The sequence below is a fragment of the Eriocheir sinensis genome, chromosome 68 (assembly GCF_024679095.1).
Source record: "Eriocheir sinensis breed Jianghai 21 chromosome 68, ASM2467909v1, whole genome shotgun sequence".
In the NCBI taxonomy this organism is placed as follows: domain Eukaryota; kingdom Metazoa; phylum Arthropoda; class Malacostraca; order Decapoda; family Varunidae; genus Eriocheir; species Eriocheir sinensis.
Genome location: NC_066576.1, coordinates 7,988,887 through 8,003,177, shown reverse-complemented (window position 1 = coordinate 8,003,177; position 14,291 = coordinate 7,988,887). Strand labels below are relative to the sequence as shown.

General features: G+C 45.1%; 1 protein-coding gene across 1 annotated transcript in view; it reads left to right on the top strand.

The window, feature by feature from the left end:
* LOC126988252 (lachesin-like) overlaps nucleotides 1-11,751 on the top strand; it is a 147,888-nt gene extending 136,137 nt beyond the window's left edge. The window contains exon 10 of the mRNA XM_050846302.1: nucleotides 11,522-11,751. Within this exon, the coding sequence (XP_050702259.1) occupies nucleotides 11,522-11,604 (83 nt within the window). The 3' untranslated portion in view covers nucleotides 11,605-11,751. The remainder of the gene's footprint in view (nucleotides 1-11,521) is intronic.
* Nucleotides 11,752-14,291: the final 2,540 nt, after the last annotated feature.

Below are 14,291 nucleotides of genomic sequence, written 5' to 3'. Positions count from 1 at the left end.
ACCCCATTCCTTCACCCCATCACCCGACATCTTCCCACCTTTTCACCCCTCTCCCCTCACACCCATTCCTCCTCTTTCCCACTGCATAAATAACTGATTGGGGAGTTTAAATGGGCAAAATATACTCCCCAGTTGTTCCACCTATTTCACCCCTCACGTCATCTCCCTTTCTTATCCCTTCTACACCCCCTTTCTCCTCCCATCACCCACTATTACAAACACCCCAGTTCTCTCACCCCACAGCTCCCTTCCTCCCCAGTACACCCCTTCTCCCCAGCCACATCCTCCCCCTCCCTTTTATCAATTTCCCCACCTCCCCAAACGCTCTATCCTACCTCCTCCTCCCTCCACTCCCACCCTCCTCTTCCTCCTCCTTAACCCCCTCCTCCTCCTCCTCCTCCTCCCCCCTACTGAAGTAAATAAAGGGATAATGAAGCGAATATTTGAGATTTTAGTGAGTTTTTGTGGGAAGGACGCGTCCCGCCCGAGGGGTTCGGGCGGCGGGGAAGTGGGCAGCGAGTGTCGGTGGATATCGCTCGTTCTCGTTGACTATCGCTCAGAGTACTGGATTGGAGGATAGGAGGACGGTATAGGAGGAGGGTAGGGGGGAGGGAGGAAGGGTACAGGAGGAGAAGAGAGGGATAGGGAAGAGAGAATGATTTGTAGGAGAGGAAGGAAGGAAGTATGGAAGGGAAAGGGAAGAGAGGGAGGATTAATAAGGAAGGGAGAGGATAGGGAGAAGGGAAGAAAGGAAAGAAGAATGATAAGGAGAGAAACACAAGAAAGAGAGGGAGAATAGGAAAAAGAGGGGAGAAAGGGAAGAACGAATGAAGGAAGAGAGGTGAAAAGAGACAAGCAAGGAGAGAGGGAGAGACTGGAGGGGAAAGAAGGAAGAAGAGGAAGAGAAAGGGAGAGTGATGAGGGGAGAAAAGGGAGGAAAACAAGATGAAAGAAAGGAATAGAGGAAGGAAGAGATGGGAAGGAGAAAGGAAGGAGGAGGAAGGGAGAGGGAAGGGAGAGAAGGGGAGGGAAGGGGAGGAGAGAGGGAATGGGCGAAAGGGAAGGATTGAAGTTGGTTTGGTCAGAGAGAGAGAGAGAGAGAGAGAGCATAAATTCATTGAACACAGTTTCCTTTAATTTATGTCAATCTCACTTTAGTCCCTTCCTCTCTCCCTCTCATCTCTTAACCCCTCTTCCTTTCTTCCCTTTTCCTCATTTTCTCTCTCCTTTCTCTCTCTTTCCCTCTCCCTCTCATCTCTTAACCCCTCTTCCTCTTCCTTCCTCTCTCCTCTCGTTCCCTCTTCTTCCCTCTCCCTCTGGTCCCCTAACTTCTCTCCCTCTTCTCTCTCCTTTCCTCTCTTCTCCCTTCTTCAATGTCTCTCTCTCTCATCTCCTAATCTCTTCTTCCTTTCTTCCCTTTTCCTCTTTTTCTCTCTCCTTCTCTCTCCCTCTCATCCTATCAGCACGATCCATTCCCTTACTTCTCCTCTTTTTCTCTCTTCTTCTCTCTCCCTTCCCTTCTCTCTCCTTTCCTTTATTATCCCTTCTTCAATGTCTCTCTCTCTCATCTCCTAATCTCTTCTTCTTTTCTTCCCTTCTCCTCTTTTTCTCTCTCCTTCTCTCTCCCTCTCATTCTATAAGCCCGATCCATTCCTTTACTTCTCCTCTTTTTCCCTCTCCTTCATTATCCCTTCCCCTCTCCCTCTTCTTCCCCTCTCCTTCCCTCTCCCTCTCTTTCCCTAATCCCTTTCTCTTCCTTCGCCTTTTATCTCTTTTCCTCTCTTCTTTTCCCTCTTTTTCCCTCTCCTTCATTCTCCCTTCTCCTCTCCCTCTTCTTCCCCTCTCCTTCCCTCTCCCTCTCTTTCCCTCATTCCTTTCCCTTCCTTCTCTTTTTCCTCCTTTTTCCCCTTAACTCTCTCCTTCCTCCTTTCCACTTTCCCTCTTTTTTTTCCTCTCTTTTTTCTCCTCTCCATTTTCCCCCTTCTCTTTTTTCTCTTATCCTTTTCTCTCTTTATTCATTATTATATTTTTTTATTATGATTATTTTCTTCCTTCATTTTTTTTTCCTGTTCCCCTTTTCCCCTTTTCTTTCTATCAACCTTTTTCTCCCTTTTCCTCTTTTCTCCCTTTTTATCAACATTTTCTCCCTTTTTTCTCTTTTCTCCCTTTTTATCAACCTTTTTCTCCCTTTTATGAACTTTTTCTCCCTTTTCCCCTCTGTTCTCTCTTTTTATCAAATTTTCTCCCCTTTCTCCCTTTTTATGAACCATTTTCTCCCTTTTTCCTCTGTTCTCCCTTTTTATCAATTTTTCTTCTCCCTTTTTCCTCCTTTTCCCTTCTTTATCCACACTTTCTCTCCCTCTTTCTTTCCTCTTTTCCTCCCTTTTTTTATCCACAGTTTATCTCCCTCTTTCTTTCCTCCCCTTTTCTTCCCCTCCTTTCACTCCCCACCCTTTCTCTTCTCCCCCTCCATTACTTCTTGCCTTTCCCTCCCTCCCCATACACTTTTCCTCCCCTTTCCCTTTCTCCCCTTATTCCTCCCCTCATCCAAGACCTCACCCCTCATTGATTTCTCTCCCCTCCTCTCCCCATTCCCTTTCCTCCCCTTACCTTCTTACCTTCCCTCCGGCCTTAAACCGAACACTACCCTCCCTTCCCTCCCTTCACCTCCCCTCTCCCCTCCCTCCCCTCTTCTCCCCTCTAAGGCAAAACTGATACCAGTCTCTAATACTTGAAGTTCTCAGTGAGGGGAGACATGGGTGGGGAGAAGGGAGAAAAGGGAGGAAGGAAGGGAGAAGGGAAAGGGAAGAAGAAGGGAGAAGCGTTATGAGGTAAAGAGAAAATGGGAGAGGGAGGAAGGGAAAAGGGAGGAAAAGTGGAGAAGGGAGAGGAAAAGGAAGGGTGGAGAGAAAAGTAGAAGAGAAACGGTAGAAGGAAATAGTGGAATGGGAGAATGGAAAATAGAAGAAGGAAGTGAAGAGGGGAAGGGAACGGAAACTTGAGATTGGAGGCAAAGGAGGTAGGGAGGGAAGAGAAGAAGAGGGAGAAAAGGTAAAAGGAGAAGGGAGGAAAAAGGGAGAAAAGGATAGAGGGGAAAGAGAAAGATGAAGATGCAAGGAGGAAGATAGAAAGGAAGGAGAAGGGAAGGGACGAAGAGAAGGGAGAAGGAAAAGAGGGGAGGGGAGAGGGAGAAGGAGGGGAGGGAAGGGGAGGGGAGGAGGGTAAGTTTCCAATAAATTTACCCACTTTTTAAATTTTGCAAAAAGGCATCTGAGGAATTTCTGCTCTTCTTCAATCCCCTTTTTTTATCTGTTCCTTTTGCCTCTCTCTCTCTCTCTCTCTCTCTCTCTCTCTCTCTCTCTCTCTCTCACACACACACACACACACACACACACACACACACACACACACATTCAGCTCTCCTTCGCTTCTTCAGTTACTCGCCTCGTTTAAATCCCCCTCCTCCTCCTCCTCCTCCTCCTCCTCCTCCTCCTCCCATATCATCATCATTATTCTCCTACATCAAAGCAACCCACCAACATCCTACATTCCCCCTCCCGCCCCTCCCCCCCTCCCCCCCTTTCCTGAGCAGTGTTACCAGTGAAATTTATACGAAGGATCTGTCTGCGGGATGCGCCTCTCCAGTTATCATATAAATTGACTCTAATACCTCCCCGCCCCGTCTCGACAATTTGCCTCAGCTTCTGTGGGGAGGCGGTGGGGAGGGTGGAAGGGGAGAAGGGAAGGGAAGGGGAGAGATGAAGCGAAGAAAGCGAGGGAGGAGAGGGGAAAGACAGAGGAAGGGAAAGGGAGAAGAGGGGAGAAGAAGGGAGGAAGAGAGGAAGGTTAGGAAGCGAGGGAGGAGAGGGGAAAGACAGAGGAAGCTCGGGGAGAAGAGGGCAGAAGAAGGGAGGGAGATGGGAAGAGAAGGAAGCGAGGGAGGAGAGGGGAAAGACAGAGGAAGCTCGGGGAGAAGAAGGGATGGGGAGAGAGGAAGATAAGGAAGCGAGGAAGGAGATGGGAAGGGGAGAAGAAGGGAAGGGGAGAGAGGAAGAAGAGGGGAAGTTAGAGGAGAAGAGGGGAGTAGTGGAAGGAAGGTAGAGGAAAGAGAGGAGGAAAGGGGAGAAAGAGAAGGAAGTTAAGAAGAGGGGAAGAGGGGAGAAGAGAGAAAGAGAATGGGAAGGAAGCAAGGGGAAGAAGAGGGGAGATAAAGTGAAAGAAGCGAGGGTAGAAGATGGGAAGAAGAGAGAGGAAGGAAATGATGTAAAGAGGAAGGAAGGGAAGAGGAAAGGAAGAAAGCGAGGAGAGAGAGGAAGGAAGAGGATGGAAAGGAAGCAAGGGAGAGAAGAGAGGAAGGAAGGGAGAGATTGTAAGGAAGCGAGGGGAGAGGAAGAGAAGGGAAAGGAATCAAAGGAATAGAGAAAACGAGGAGATAAGAGGGGAGAGAAAAGGAGGGGAGAGGGGAGGAAAGTAAGGAAGCAGGGAGAAGAGAGTAAAGTGGGAACGAAAGGGGAGATTGGGGAGGTAAGGTAAGGGGAAAGGGGAGGGGAAGAGGAAGAGAGAAAAAAAAAGTAGAATAATTAGCAAGGAATTATAGCTCTTCTTCTACTTCTACTACTACTACTACTACTACTACTACTACTTCTACTACTACTATGGGGTTGAGAGATAGGCAGAGAAAGAGAAAAAGTGAAAAGGGAAGTAAAGGAGATAAAAGAGAGGAATTAGAGAAAGAAGGAGGAAGAAAAGGAGGAGAAGAGAAAGAGAAACGGATCAGAAGAGGGTAAAAAAAAAGATAGGGAAGAGATATTTAGAGAGGAGAGAGATGAAAGGAGAGAGAAATGTGGAGGAAAGAGGGAGGGAAAGAGAGAGACAGATAGAGAGAGAAAAAAGAGAGGAATGGAAAGAATTAAGAGAAGAGAAAGGGGAGGAAAGTGAAGAAAGGGAAGAAGGGGAGAGGAGAAAGGAAGAAAGGATATAGGGAGGAAAGAGGGGGAGAAGAGAGAATTGAGGAAGGAAGGAAGTGGGGAGAAAGAAAAGGGAGAGGAGAAGAGAGGGGAGATGAGGAAGGGAAGAGGGGAAGGGAGGTTAGTGAGAAAGGAAAATGAAGAAGAGGGGAGCTTAAGTAAGGGGAGAAGGGAGAGGGGAATGAGGGGAGAGGAGAGAAAGGAGAGGAGAGGGTAAGGAGGAAAGAGAAGAGGAAAGGGGAAGATGGGGAGATAGAGGAGAAGGTAGGGAGGGGAGGGGAAATGGGGAGGGAGGAGGGGAGAAAGAGAGGGGGAAAGGGGAGGAAAGGGGGAGGGGAGAAGCCGTAAAGTTGGGTGCCAAAGTGAGAGAGAGAGAGAGAGAGAGAGAATCTATCTGACAATATCTCCCTTCCTCCTTTCATTTCCGTTTCCTTTCTCTTCTATTCCTTTTCCTTCATTTTCTTTTCTTCCTTGTTTCTTGTTTATTTTCCTCCTCTCTCTCTCTCCTCTTCCTCCTCCTTCTATTTTCTTTTTCCTCTTTTCTCTTCTTTTTTCTCTTATTCCTATTCTATTTTTCCCGCTTTTTCTTCATTTGCTTCTCATTTCCTCTTCTTCTCTTCCAATTTCTCTTCATTTTTCTCTTCTCGTCTTTTCCTTATTCTTTACCTCCTCTTCCTCTTCCCTTCTTCGCTTTTTCCCTTTTCCCATTCTATATGTTTTGCTTTCTCTTCTAATTTTTCTATCTCTCTCTTTTTCCATTTTTCCTTTTATATTTTTTTATCTCATTTTCTTCCTCTTCTCCTTTCTTTTCTATTCCCATTATCGTTTTATCTACTTCTCCTCATTTCCCTTCATTTCTTCACTTTCTTTCTCTTCTCTTTTATCTCCATTCTCCTCTCCCTTTCCTTATATTCCGTCCACTTCTATACCCATTCATTCATACAATATCCTCCTCCTCCTCCTCCTCCTCCTCCTCCTCCTTTGTCATCTCTCCTTGTTCTTCCCTCCCTTCCTCCTTCCCTCCTTCCCTCCCTTCCTTCCTCCCCCGTAGATTATTCACACCTGGAATGTTTTTGGTGTGTGTTAATTTGGAGATGTGGGGAGGTGCTAACGAGGGAGGGAGGGAGAGAGGGAGGGAGAGAGGGAGGGAGGGAAGGAAGGGAAACGGGAGAGAAGGAGGAAGAGAGATATGGTGTGACAGAATGTACTCTCTCTCTCTCTCTCTCTCTCTCTCTCTCTCTCTCTCTCTCTCTCTCTCTCTCTCTCTCTCTCTCTCTCTCTCTCTCTCTCTCTCTCTCTCTCTCTCTCTCTCTCTCTCTCTCTCTCTCTCTCTCTCTCTCTCTCTCTCTCTCTCTCTCTCTCTCTCTCTCTCTCTCTCTCTTTCTTTTCCTCCTCCTCGTTTTTTGTGCCCTTTTTTTCTTCCTTTATATTTACATTTTCCTCCACTTCTTTCTCTTCCTCGAATTTTCTTTTTCCTCCTCCTCCTCTTCCTCCTCCTCATCATCATCATCATCATTTCCCTTCCTCTTTCTTATTCTTCCTCAGAACTCAATTAACTGCTATTGCTCACATTTTTTCTATTATCTATATGTATCTTTTTCTCTTCTACCACAAGCCTTTTCTCTCCTTTCCTCTCTCTTTTTTTCCTTCCTCTTCCCTCCTCTTCCCTCTATTAAACATCTCTCTCTCTCTCTCTCTCTCTCTCTCTCTCTCTGCTCCGTTTATCAAATTTTCTCTTTTCCTTCCATCAGTTTTGTTATCTTTTTGTTGTTGTTGTTGTTTTTGTTGTTGTTTTCCTTTCCCATATCTCTCACTTTCCCTTTTCTTCCCTCACTCCCCTCTTCATCTCTGCCTCACTTTCACTGTTTTCCTTTTCATCTTGTTTTCCTCTCATCTTTTCCATCTTTTCATCTCCTCTCTTTCGTTTTCTCCCTTCATTTTCTTTTCCTTGTTTTCCTTTATCTGTTTTTCCTCGTCTTCTTTTCTTCACATTTTCTTCCTTCTCTCTTCCCCTTCCTTTCCATCATTCTCCTTTGTATAACCCATTTCCTCCCATTTCTCTTTATTTTCTTCCTCGTTTCCTTTATTTCCCGTCTCCCTTCTTTATCATGTTTTCCTTTTCCTCTTCTCTCCTTGCCCTTTTCTTCTTTTCACCTATTTTCTCTTATTTTCATACTTTCCATCCTCTTTTCCTCTCCCTTTCTCTTGCATCTTTTTTTCTTGTTGTAGTTTATTCCTTTTCTCTTCACCCTTCCCTCTTTTCCTTCTCCATCTTTCTTCTCTTCCTCTTCCTCCTTTCATCCATCTTTCTTTTGCACTTTCACCTTCCCTCTCTCTCTCTCTCTCCCCCTCTTGGCCAAACCGTCGACTTTCTGCGGATTTATAACTTTATTTTATCTTCAAACTTTTTCACTGGATATCCGTCTGGCTTTAGGTGTGAGAGGGAAAGGAGAGGAAAGGAGGGGAAGGCAGGAGAAAGGAGGAGGGGAGGGAAGGAGGAGTGGGATATGATGACAGGGAGGAAGGATGGGAGGGAAAGGGATATGAGTGGAAAGGAAGAGGAGGGATAAGGATGGGAGGAAGAGGAAGGGGGAAAAGGGGGAAGGGAGGAGATGGAGTTTGTGGATTGGAAAGGAGTGGGAAGGAAAGGGAGAGGAAAGGAAGGGAGGTAAGAGGTAAGGATGGAAGGGGAAAGGAGGAGAAAGACAGGGAAGGAGTAAATTAAAAAATGCAGGAAAAAATGAAAAAAAAGAAGGAAAAATGAAAAAAATTAATGAAAAAATGTAAAAATAAAGGAAAAATTAAGGAAAAATTAAAAAATTAAGGAAAAAATTAAAAAATGAATGAAAAAAAGAAAAAAATAAGGAAAAAATGAAGGAAAAAATGAATAAAAAAATGATGGAAAAAAATTAAAGAAAAAGGAAACAATAGAGGCAAGGAGGAGCATATATGGAAGGGAAGGAATAGGAAGGAAGAGGATAAGAGTAGGAGGGAAGAAGAGAGGAAGGAAAAAGATAGATATGTGAGGGAAAAGATTAAGGAAAGGTTGAAAGTTAAGGGGATTCAGGGTAAGGGGGCGAGTGAGGGATGGAGGAAGAAGGAAAAGGAGGAAGAAAAGTCGTAATTGGAGGAAAGGAGTGAGGGATGGAGGAAGAAGGAAAGGAGGAATGGAGTGAGGGATGGAGGAAGAAGGAAAAGGAGGAAGAAAAGTCGTAATTGGAGGAAAGGAGTGAGGGATGGAGGAAGAAGGAAAAGGAGGAAGAAAAGTAGTAATTGGAGGAAAGGAGTGAGGGATGGAGGAAGAAGGAAAAGGAGGAAGAAAAGTCGTAATTGGAGGAAAGGAGTGAGGGATGGAGGAAGAAGGAAAAGGAGGAAGAAAAGTCGTAATTGGAGGAAAGGAGTGAGGGATGGAGGAAGAAGGAAAAGGAGGAAGAAAAGTCGTAATTGGAGGAAAGGAGTGAGGGATGGAGGAAGGTGAAAAGGAGGAAAGAGGAGTGAGTGGAGGGAAAGAGGAGGAAGGAGAAGGGGGAAGGATAAGGTAGTGTTTTTTTTTTTTTTTTTTTTTTTTTTTTTTTTTTTTTACAACAAAGGAGACAGCTCAAGTTGGGGACACACGCTATATCTGCGCGTGGCGGCTGTGCTCATCTCCGCCTCGTTTGCCCTTTGAGCCTGTGGTGGGAAAGAACCCTCAACTCCACCAGTAAAAAAAGGAAAAAGGAAAGTTTCGTTTAGTCGGCGCAACATCTGTGGTCATATGCCGGAGAGAGACATGAGAGAGAAGGAATTATAGGAGAAGGGAACAAACCCCAGGAGACGGGACACAACCCCCGATTAATACCTGGTACCCATTCACTGCTGGGTGGACAGGGGCGTAGGGTATCGGAAAATCCGCCCAAATTTTTCCACTCCGCCCGGGAATTGAACTCGGGCTCTCTTGGTTGTGAGCCGAGTGTGCTAACCACTGCACCACGAAGCTCCCCCAGTGAAAAAGGAAGGGGAGGAAGGAGGGAAGAAGAACGTTAGTAATAAATATGATAAAACCTGATCCTTTTATCGTCCAACGCAAAAACAAAACAAATATAACAATAAAAATAAAACAAACTAACTCCATCAATAATTTCCCGGCCGCTGATTGGATGGCGCGGAGGATGTCGTCAGGATGGCAACGTTTGACACCGATGACGACTCTCTTTTGTTGTGCCTCCCGTAACCCAACACGTGTGCCAGGCCGATCACGTGACCGCCTCCACTAACTCACGCACGAACGCCAATTTTGACCTTAACTCTAAATTGGCCTCGATATTTGCTAATTGTTATTGCTAAACCTGTGTTCTGGTGGAGACGAGGGGGGGAAGGAGGAGGGGGAGATGAAGGAGAGAGGGGGAGGAGGATGGAGGTATGTTTTGGGAGGGGAGTAAAAGGGAGGTATATGTGAGGAGAGAGGGGTGAAGAGGGAGGGCAAGTGGGGAGATGGGAGAAGAGGGGAGAGGAGGAACAATTTTGGTGGAGGAGGGAAGAGGGAGGTTAGGTATGATAGGGGAGGGATAGAGGGAAGGGACAGTTATGTGTGGGAGGGGAGAAAGGAAGGGGAAGAGGGGGAGAGGGGAGGTGTGTGGGGAGATTAGTTTTGGGTATGAGGGGAAGCCAGGTGGATAGGTATATGTGTGTGGGGGGTATGAGTATGTGTGTAGGGGGGAGGGGGGCTGTAGGGGGGCATAGGTGTGTGGGAAGGAAGGGGAGAGGGGGGGGGAGGATAAGTATGTGAAGGAATGTACAGGTGTGTGGGGGGGGAAGGGGGCTGTAGGGGGGCATAGGTGTGTGGGAAGGAAGGGGAGAGGGGGGGGAGGGAAAGTATGTGAAGGTATGTATTGGTGTGTGCGTGTGCGTGTGCGTGTGTGTGTGTGTGTGTGTGTGGGTGGGGGGAGGAGGTGTTTGGTTTGTGCTGGAATGAGGATAAAAAAAAATGCAGCTTTCTTTCCTAAATATAAAATAAACAAACATTCAACAGCGATTTTGTGTGTAACGATATGTGTCTGTATATATATATGTGTGTGTGTGTGTGTGTGTGTGTGTGTGTGTGTGTGTGTGTGTGTGTGTGTGTGTGTGTGTGTGTGTGTGTGTAAAATGCCACCGAATCCACTATCCCGTATACCCACATGACCTCTGCTTATCACGAAACACCCGAGAAATTAAGCCAGAACCGGGAAAGGGATTGACTGACCCCGGGGAGCGAACCTCTACCAGCGAGATTGGAAAGCCACCCCTGAACCACACGGCCAAAGAGGTGCTCCGCTGGTGGAGTAAATTTGGGAGGCTTTGTGGGTCAGGCCTGTTAGTCAGTGTATATGTATGTATGTATGTATGTATGTATGTATGTGTGTGTGTGTGTGTGTATGCCCGGCTCCATTTTAATACACATCACCGAACGACACACACACACACACACACACACACACACACACACACACACACATACAGACACATATCGTTACACACAAATTCGCTGCTAAATGTTTGTTAATTTTATATCTAGGAAAGAAAGCTGCATGTTTTATTTTTTATCCTCATTCTAGCACAACCCCCCCCCCCAAACACACACACACACACACACACACACACACACACACACACACACACACCGACGTTTGTTTTTACGCCTTTTTCCTGATGTATTCTTCTCGTATCGGACGCGTTGTTTGATCTCCACCAATAGTCTTTTCCCAGTGCGCGTTTTTAGCTCCCATGCAGTTTAAATACTCCCACGGGATTAACTTTGTCGCATTCATATTAATTATTTTACCTTTGTCCTCCCTCTGGAATTTGCCGGTGCTTTTATTTTCATTGTTGTTGTTAATGTTGGATATGAAAACTGGGCGTGTGATTTGATGATGTTTTCCTCTGGTCCCGAATTATTTTTGGAGTCATATTTGTATTCCTTTATCTGTTTATATGTCTGTTTGTTCGTATGTGTGTGTGGGGGGGAGAAAGGGAAGGGGAAGGAGGGAGGGGGGGGAGGTGTGTGTGTGTGTGTGTGTGTGTGTGTGTGTGTGTGTGTGTGTGTGTGTGTGTGTGTGTGTGTTTGCTTTGGTTTTCTTGGCGGTCTCTTATCTATGTATCAATTTCTCTCTCTCTCTCTCTCTCTCTCTCTCTCTCTCTCTCTCTCTCTCTCTCTCTCTCTCTCTCTCTCTCTCTCTCTCTCCTCCTCCTCCTTCCTTCCCTTCCACCTTCATTCCTTTTCATTCTCTTTCCTCCCATTTATCCTTCACTCCTCCATTCCTGCATTCTTTCCTTGACCAGTCCTTCCTTTCCTCCCTCCCCCATCCTTTCCATCCTTCCTCCTTTCTTCTTTTTTTTCTTCTCCCTTCCTTATTGTTTCCCTTGATAACTCTTTCCTTCCCTTTCTCTCACCTTACCTCTCTCCTTCATCCTTTCCTTCTTGCTCTCCTTCATCCTTTCCTTTACTCCTTCCTTCCCTTCCTTCCTCCGTCCATCCTTCCTTCCCTCCTCTCCTTCCTTCCAACATCCTTAATCGTTCCTATCTTTTCTGCTTCCAGGCATCAGCAGGACCCCCCCAACCTTGCCCTCGCTCCTACTCAGCGTCCTGGGGGTTCTGCTGCTCACCCAGGCCGCGAGATGAAGGACTCAGCCGCCTGCTTCTCACCTGGACGCCCCCCTCCCACCCCCCAGCAGGCAGAGGACCTCCCCCCCACACCCCCTTTATAAGTAGTAGGGAAGAAGCTGGTTGTTCTATCGCCCCTCCGTACCTTAGCTTTTTATGAGAGAAGGAAGGGGTTATGGGAAGACTGATTTGTGTTTTTTTTGTGTTTTTTTTGTGTTTGTTTTGGGGTGTAGTGTGTGTTTGTGTGTGTGTGTGTGTGTGTGTGTGTGTGTGTGTGTGTGTGTGTGTGTGTGTGTGTGTGGGGAGGGATTGTGGGCTTGTGTGTGGGAGGAGAGGGGTTTTGTGTGTGTGTGTGTGTGTGTGTGTGTGTGTGTGTGTGTTAGTTGGATAGATGTAGCCAATCATATACTTGTCCTCTCTGTTTTTTTTTATTTTTCTCTTTAATATCCTTCGTTTTTTCTCTTATTTTCTTCTTCAAAGTAATACTCTTGTTCATTTCTCTTATTCTTACTAATATGCTTTGTACTGTTATTATATTTCGTCATTTTCATTATCGTTATTATTTTTATTATTACTGTGATAATGATGATGATGATGATGACGATGACTACAATGATTTAGTTACGTCACTTTCACAATCTCACTTTCCATTCGTCTTCACTCAATATCTCAAACATTTTTACCTTCGCTTTTTTTTTTCTTTTTTTTTCTCTTCTTTGTTTAATCAGCAGCTTCTGACATTTGCAAACGTTCAGCAGTATTGCCAAGTTCGGGGGAGCGACCTTTGCCTCTGCCGCCCCCCTGGCCAAACAAACGTGTTGCCAACGCGAGCGGAACCCTTGGCTAGCAGTGTTACCAGTAGCCTTGAGGTGGGAGGGGCGGCCCATATTAATATACATACATATATATTAACTAACAGTGTTGCCAGTGACGTGGTTGACATTCTGTGTTCCTAGTTTTCGGCAAGTTAAGCCCAACAGTGTTACCAATGGCTCAATCCACTCTTACTAACCATATCCCTGTGTTGCCTCAAATTATACCTACATGTGTGTGCACTTTAAAAAATGTACATAGATATAGACGTACACGCTCGCTAGGACGACCCCGTGTGTGTGTGTGTGTGTGTGTGTGTGTGTGTGTGTGTGTGTGTGTGTGTGTTTGTCTTAGTCTAGATTGTAGATAAAAAAAAATTATAGGATCGAAAAAAAACGAATATACTTAATCTAACTCGCTCAAAACTTGCCTCGAAGGAAAAAAAATGATGATGATGATGATGATGACAAAAATGATGGTGATGACAGTGACAAGTTGATCTCCCTCTCACCCCAAAAACAGAAGATGATGAGAGTGACTTTGAAAATGATAGTGAGTCGTGTTTGAACTGAAGTAACGAAGATGGGGATTGATATGATGTTGGTGATGGTGATGGAGGTGATGGTGATGAGTGAAAGCATAAGAGCTAATAGGTAAGTAAGTTTGTAAATGAGTAAATGAATAGGTTTGTCAGTTAGTGAATGTGTGTGAATGTGAATGATTAGGTGAGTGAGTGAATATATGTATGACTAATAGACTGACTGAATGAGTGAGTAATAAGGTGACTGACTGACTGACTGACTGACTGACTGACTGAATGGGTGAGTAATAAGTTGACTGACTGACTGAATGAGTGGCTGACTGACTGAATGGGTGAGTAATAAGGTGACTGACTGACTGACTGAGTGACTGACTGTCTGAATGAGTGAGTATTTAAGTGACTGACTGACTGAATGAGTGAGTATTTAAGTGACTGACTGACTGAATGAGTGAGTATTTAAGTGACTGACTGACTGAATAAGTGAGTATTTAAATGACTGACTGACTGAATGAGTGAGTATTTAAATGACTGACTGACTGAATGAGTGAGTATTTAAATGACTGACTGACTGAATGAGTGAGTATTTAAATGACTGACTGACTGAATGAGTGAGTATTTAAATGACTGACTGACTGAATGAGTGAGTATTTAAGTGACTGACTGACTGAATGAGTGAGTATTTAAATGACTGACTGACTGAATGAGTGAGTATTTAAGTGACTGACTGGCTGAATGAGTGAGTATTTAAATGACTGACTGACTGAATGAGTGAGTATTTAAGTGGCTGACTGACTGAATGAGTGAGTATTTAAGTGACTGACTGACTGAATGAGTGAGTATTTAAGTGACTGACTGACTGAATGAGTGAGTATTTAAGTGACTGACTGGCTGAATGAGTGAGTATTTAAATGACTGACTGACTGAATGAGTGAGTATTTAAGTGACTGACTGACTGAATGAATGAGTGACTGCGAGTGACTGAATGACTGATCAACTTTCTTAATGACTGAATGACTAACGGAATAAGAAATTAACTGACTGACCGAGCCCACCGATTGACTGATTGATGGAATGACTGACTGATTGACTCTCTGACTGAATGAATAAGTTTGTGAGTTGATAAATGAGTAGTGAAAGAGATAAAAGTGTGATGAGTGATTCAGTGAGCAAATGCTGAGTGAATGAGTGAGTGAGTGAGTGAGTCGATCCCTTCCCTCGCCCCGCGCTAAAGGATTCGGTAGCTGGAGTGCGTATAAGGAGGTTCTAATCCTCTCTTAAGCTACTGGATCCCATGTCATATTGCCTGCTCCATACACACACACACACACACACACACACACACACACACACA